The sequence below is a fragment of the Mus pahari genome, chromosome 7, assembly GCF_900095145.1.
Source record: "Mus pahari chromosome 7, PAHARI_EIJ_v1.1, whole genome shotgun sequence".
In the NCBI taxonomy this organism is placed as follows: domain Eukaryota; kingdom Metazoa; phylum Chordata; class Mammalia; order Rodentia; family Muridae; genus Mus; species Mus pahari.
The window spans coordinates 92,778,336-92,784,335 of NC_034596.1; the positions used below are offsets into that span (position 1 = coordinate 92,778,336).

Consider the following 6,000-nt stretch of genomic DNA (forward strand, 5'->3'; position numbering starts at 1 on the left):
ACAACAGTTCTGATCCACAAACACCTTTATCACAACAGATTAAAACTACCCCCAAAAGAACCACGAGCCTTCAGAAGGTTGAAAGAGAACCAAGCTGCCCTCCCAAGGAAGAAGACGTCTCGGGACCATTTCAGATGCAGCCTGGAGAATGAACAAGCAGACCACGGCCTGACCAAGGCTACCTGCTAGGCCAACTGTGCATAACTCTAGCTAACCAAACCACAGATTAAAGCCTTCCTTCCCCTTTTCAATAAAGCCTCAAAGTCCTTGTGGCTCCTCAAAGAGAAGCCAAGAGTCACTAGACCTTTTTCTTAACACTCAGAGTGTCTGGATGATAAGAGGGCCTTCCTGCCATCACTACTGCCATGTTCCTGATAAGTGACCAAACCTAAGTTATTACACTAGAAGCCAGGGCTTTTGTCCTCAAACTCCAGTCAGAGTACATACTCAGAGGAGACTCAGCAGCTCCTCCAGAGAGCATTGGCTTGGCTCCCAGCACCCATTCCATGGCTTACAACTACTGGAAACTCCAGTTTCAGGAAACTGAATATGCTCTTCTGGCCTCTGCAGGTACTATGGTATACATATACCCATACAGATAAAACATACATACATTACATAAAAATAAATCATTTTTTAAGAAATTACCTTGAAATCACTAGCAGGAAGACAACATACAGAAAATGTTCTCAAGTAATATTAATGGACTTGACCTATAAGCATTAAGTATATCTAATTACTGAGAGAGTACTTTAAAATTTGGTTATGAAGGTTGTATATTTAAATTGTGTCTGTTTTATTTTTTTAAAAGCTATATCTGTATCTCTAAAATACATGTGTTGTATTTTACAATACATTTTTAAAGTTAATAACATCTTACATATTCTAATTAATTTTTTCTTGTAACTTTTCCATGAAATTCTAAATGTACATGATTTTTTAGAAAACTAGATTTGTTTCTCTAATGACTACTTCAATCAAATGAGCAACTGAGAGTCTCAATACTATTTTTGGAAATTTTACATTTAACATGATTCACAAAAATAAAAATGAGAAAAGCCAGACCAGCCAGGTGATGTCACCGAGCCCAATGTACACATGTGCACACACCTGGAAATGTAAAAGGAGAAAAGTAAGGCCCAATTTGCTGAAGAGCATCTCCTCAAATGAGGCGACCTTCCCTCTGTCCCATATGTTTAAGTACAGGTAAAATGTCAGGGAAACCAGTGTCCCAAATCCTCCTACCTGTTGTTTGTCCATCACCACCTATCTCCACTTTTAGAATATGCAAAGAGGCACCAAAGTTTGGCTGTGGAAAAAAGTAACAGTGTTATTAGTGTGTTCTGTCATGTAAAACCTCAAAGAGGCCTTGGGCAGTCTGGTGAGGGAAGAGCCAAACGTCTATGGGAAAGCTGAGAAACTCTATGGCTGAACTTCACCATATATTTTCAAAACCGCACAAGTCCATTGGTTTAATCATTCTTCCTTACCTTAAATAGATAATCCAGTATTTCAGAACGATAGGGCTCTGGGTAATTTACTAGAAGCCGGGAGGTTGCCTGGGGGAAAAAATGTTTTCAAAAATATGAAGAAAACAAGTATAATCATCTGCATTTGTCTACGGTGTAAACACACACACACACACACACACACACACGTGCCCCAGCATGAGCAAACGGAGCTGTGGAGGGTCATTTGTCAAGCTATTTGATCTGTATCCAATCACTGGGTGCACAGGCCTACTGTTTTTCTGAGAGCTAATGTTTTCTTATGCTGGTGTAAGAATTGATGGAGAGATAAGCCTATAAAAGCTATTATTACACTGTGATAGTTAACATTTGTCAACTTGACAGGATGGAGTATCACTGGGGAGACGATCTTCTGAATGTGTCTGTGAAGGAGCTTCTTGAGTCAACTGAAGTAGGAAGGTCCACCCTGCATGTGAGTAGAAACAGGATATGGGCTGTATAAAATCAAGCGACATGAGCACTGGCGACCATCTGTGTGCTGTCTAGCTGCAGATATGATGTGGCCAGCTGCCGCATCCTTCTTCCCTACCATGATGGACCAAACCCTCAAACTGGGAGCCAAAATCAATCCTTTCTCCCTTAAATTGCTTTTGGGTATTTTGTCCTATCAACAAGAAAAACAGCTAATATAAACATGTAAGAGCTATGCTGAGAGGAAACAGTAGTCCCCTCGCCTTTATAAATTCGATCTGCTATTGTTAAGATTGACCTCACAAAGATCCCCAAGGTAAGACTGTATGAACAAACCTCAGATAAGACTGCCAACAGAACGAATAGAAAAACATACATATTAAGTACAGGCACTCCATGAGCATCAGAAGCAACCGACGTCTAAAATGGCAAGGATCAGGTTCTCCCAGGAACCTTGGCAGTACATCCTTACCAACATTTTCACCTGGAATTCTGGCCCCTAACACTTTGAGTAAATAAACGTGTTATCTTAAAAGAAAAGAATAAGGATAGTACAAGCACTAACTCGATTTAGCCATACCTAGACCCAGGTGACAGCCTGGGAGAAATTATAAAACCAATAGTGAATCAAAGACCTGTACTTTGGGAGGCATATCAATGAGTAGGCAAGGTGTTAGATACAAGGTAGCCATGGAAACCACAGCTGTATCTTCAGGGCTGTCTCTAGGTCAGCAGCAGTAAAGACAAGATAGCACAAGACCCATAAAAAGCTTGTGTCTTGGTAACTGTGTCTCTTGGTGGTCAAAATGCCCCCCTTTTGCTGTAGCATTTCTGTAGTATTTGAAACTAGGGTACCAGGGCACTTTCCCGACCTCCCAGCAGGAAATCTTAAAGCAACTTCCTCCTCCATAACCCTTAAGACAGAACAAGAACAACTGGCTAATCATACCTGACCTCACAATGCTAACTCCTGCCCCCAGTCACTTTGTTCCCTCAGAAGAAAAACTTAAGCAAAGGAAAATGAGCTAACTTGTCAAAACCAGGAGGTGGGTGTCCTGTACCAGAATGACTCCAGCAACCTTGGAAGCCCACATGTCAACCACTGAAGCAAAATGCTTTCCCTAAATATGTGAAAGTCAAGAGAGGGCGATCTAAGTGCTGCTACAACTGTGCTTGGTAACATGTTTTACACACACACACTTTTAAATTGGTGTGTAAATAAAATGTTCGTCCATCTTCATTATTCTCCTAAACTGAATAACATATAACACAGTATAGAGACATAACTAATTGACTATTTTAATAGATTCACCTGCTCTGGGGGCTGGAGAGATGCCAACTTAGTGACCTGCTTCTGGCCTCTGTAAGCACCTGTATTCACATGTACAAACATTCCCAACACACACACGCAAGGCTTACTCCATCACACCAGGTTATGAAATTATTTTAATAATTAAAAGTTGAGTAAATTAAGCAATACTAGAAATTTCAATTTTTTAAAAAAAGCCTATACACTTAGATTTACTATCACAAAGATACCAAAAGGAGAAATGGAGGTTGTATAAGAAATATTGACTATTTTAAATTTAAATAAACTGAGAATAGGTTAGTTCCTTTTTACACATACACGCTGGGGTATATAAGAACTTTTTACTGCATTCCTAGCTTTTCTGTAGATCTAAAACTACTCTTAAGATTTCAATTTAAAAGCAAAACCACTTCCCAGTCCTGATATCTTTCAATCAACAAGAAATCACTCTCAAGACCTCATCTTTTGAGAATTTACTGGTGTTTATTAACCAAGTCAGAATGGGAGAGGAAGACTACTTAAATTTTCACCAATACACCTAATGATTCTTAGGCGCCCTACGTGAGCCAGCATTCCCTCCTCCCAACACACATACACCCCGCAGTTTCTGTTAGTGGATGAAGGTGGCCCTCTTTTAAAACAATATCCCAGATCGCTTCAGGCTTTACACAGCTCTAAAGAGTCCAAGAGGTCTTACGGGGAGGGGCGGGGGTGCCAATCACTGCTCAAGAAGGGTCCCCAAACCCTGCCTATGTCTTCTGCTCCACCAACTAACTCCCTGGGAAGGAAGAGAACCCCCTAAAGCATATCGCTGAGGCTTGGCGGTCCCTCTCTGGCTTTTTTCCGGAGGCGACCCTTCCAGCACCGCAAGGACAGCCCTGGCCAGCGATCCAGAACGAGGGCTCCCTCGAGCCCGGGCCACTTGACTGCAGCAGACGCCAGTCCCCTCGAGACCTCCCGCTCCCCGTTCCAAGCTAACTGCCAGCGCGGGTTCGTCTCACCCCGGAGCGCGGGGAAGCGGCGTGCGCCTGTGGGAGGGGGCGGCCCCGGCGGTCCCTGCGGTCCCTCCGGTCCCTGCGCTCCTCCGCACTCCTGCCTCCCGCCAGCCCGCGCTCACCCCGCCGCCGCTGACTGCGCCGATGCCATCGAACTCCCGGCCCAGCCCGTCGGAGTCGTCTAGCACGTAGGCGCCGCTGGGCGCTAACAGCGCACACAGCAACAAGGGCACGGCGACACGGCTCGCCGAGCCCGCGGCGGCGGTCATGACTTTTGCTTGGCGTTGCTGGGAAGCCTTGGGTCGGCTGTTAGCCATTGTGCGGGTCATGCGACTGTGGCGCCCGGGGAGGCGGGCCCGATCGCCTCCCTGGGGAAGCAGAGTGGGCGGCTGAGGAAGCTTTCGCCATCTTAAGTGAGGGCTGCGGGCTGTCCGCGCAGCCGCTGTAGTGTTGAGCGAGGGGGGGGGGCGAAGTTGAGCGAACTTTGCCCTGTCACCTCTGTGTCAAAGAGGCGGGACCGGTCTCTGCGTGTAATTACTTAGTGACCACTCTTCCTACCTCACCTGATGGATCATCTTAGTGTACAGGAAGTGAATGGTCAAAAGAAGAGGGCTGTGAGTGGTCCCACTCTAACCGAGCATTCCCAGTAGGAAATGGCAATGAGGACCTGGCTTGAAGCCCCCAAACTAAGCCTCCAGTTAAGCGGTCACCTTGGTTGAGTCGCTTGGCTTGAGGACCCTGAATTTTTCTAAACCATCGTGAGACAAGAACAGCAAGTCAGGGAACTCCAGATAAAATAAGATAAAAGCAAGATAATAGGCACTCAGGAAGTCATAGTTGTGCACTTAGCAAATGCTAGCTGGCGAAGTTGTCTGTTCGATTGAGTGGTCTACTGTATCCAGGTCTTTTAGCCTTAAAAGAGTTAATATGAATTAACACTCGTCCAAAATGTTGCAATAACATAGTGATTTGGATTAAGAGACCTAAAAAATACAATAGGTCCAGAATACTCAGACCTTTATTCTGTTTCTTAAATAAAAAGTGACTATGAAAATCACTCATGAAAGATGCCCTGACTTAAATAGAGGAAGTGGTAATGTTTGCCAACTCCTGTTACAGTAACCCTTGCCTTCCTATTTACTTCTCTATCCGGTTAAATACCCTGGCAGGTGTATCCAGCCTGTGCCTGTGCCTGGAACTATGAAAGCACCCCACCCAAAAATTGTACACAAACTTAATTCAAGACAATCTGTGACTTTTTATGATTAAAATACTCAATTGTGCAGACCTCAAGAGTGAAGTCTATAGTTGACAATATGGTGTCATGATATGAAAAGGTTGGGCGTGCCTGCTGGCACATTTTTACAACTTAAACTGCTCCTGATCAAATTCAGCACATTTATCATTAACCTGCTGTTTGTTTGTTTGGGTGGGGGGAGTCTTCAATTTCTTAGGGCGTGCCCCTGTGCCCCGTAACTTAAATTTGTGTGCTTCATCCATCTAGTGTGTCACAGCAGTTTAATTCTTAGGATCTAAGGATGACAAAGATGAAATTATGCTTCCTCAAAACGATCATAACTGATGTGATAGGAAAGTAAACTGTCCTGAGAATTTAGATCCCCCTAATATTGTAGCAAATCTCTCTCTCCTCTTCTCTTCTCTTCTTCTTCTTCTTCTTCTTCTTCTTCTTCTTCTTCTTCTTCTTCTTCTTCTTCTTCTTCTTCTTCTTCTTCTTTTCTCTCTCTCTCTCTCTCTC

General features: G+C 44.0%; 1 protein-coding gene across 1 annotated transcript in view; it reads right to left on the bottom strand.

Moving 5' to 3' along the window:
• Galc (galactosylceramidase) overlaps nt 1–4,684 on the bottom strand; it is a 51,978-nt gene extending 47,294 nt beyond the window's left edge. Inside the window, exons 1-3 of the mRNA XM_021201946.1 lie at nt 4,367–4,684; nt 1,491–1,559; nt 1,246–1,309 (exon numbers count right to left, since the gene is read on the bottom strand). Of these exons, the coding sequence (XP_021057605.1) occupies nt 1,246–1,309; nt 1,491–1,559; nt 4,367–4,573 (340 nt within the window). The 5' untranslated portion in view covers nt 4,574–4,684. The remainder of the gene's footprint in view (nt 1–1,245; nt 1,310–1,490; nt 1,560–4,366) is intronic.
• Nucleotides 4,685–6,000: the final 1,316 nt, after the last annotated feature.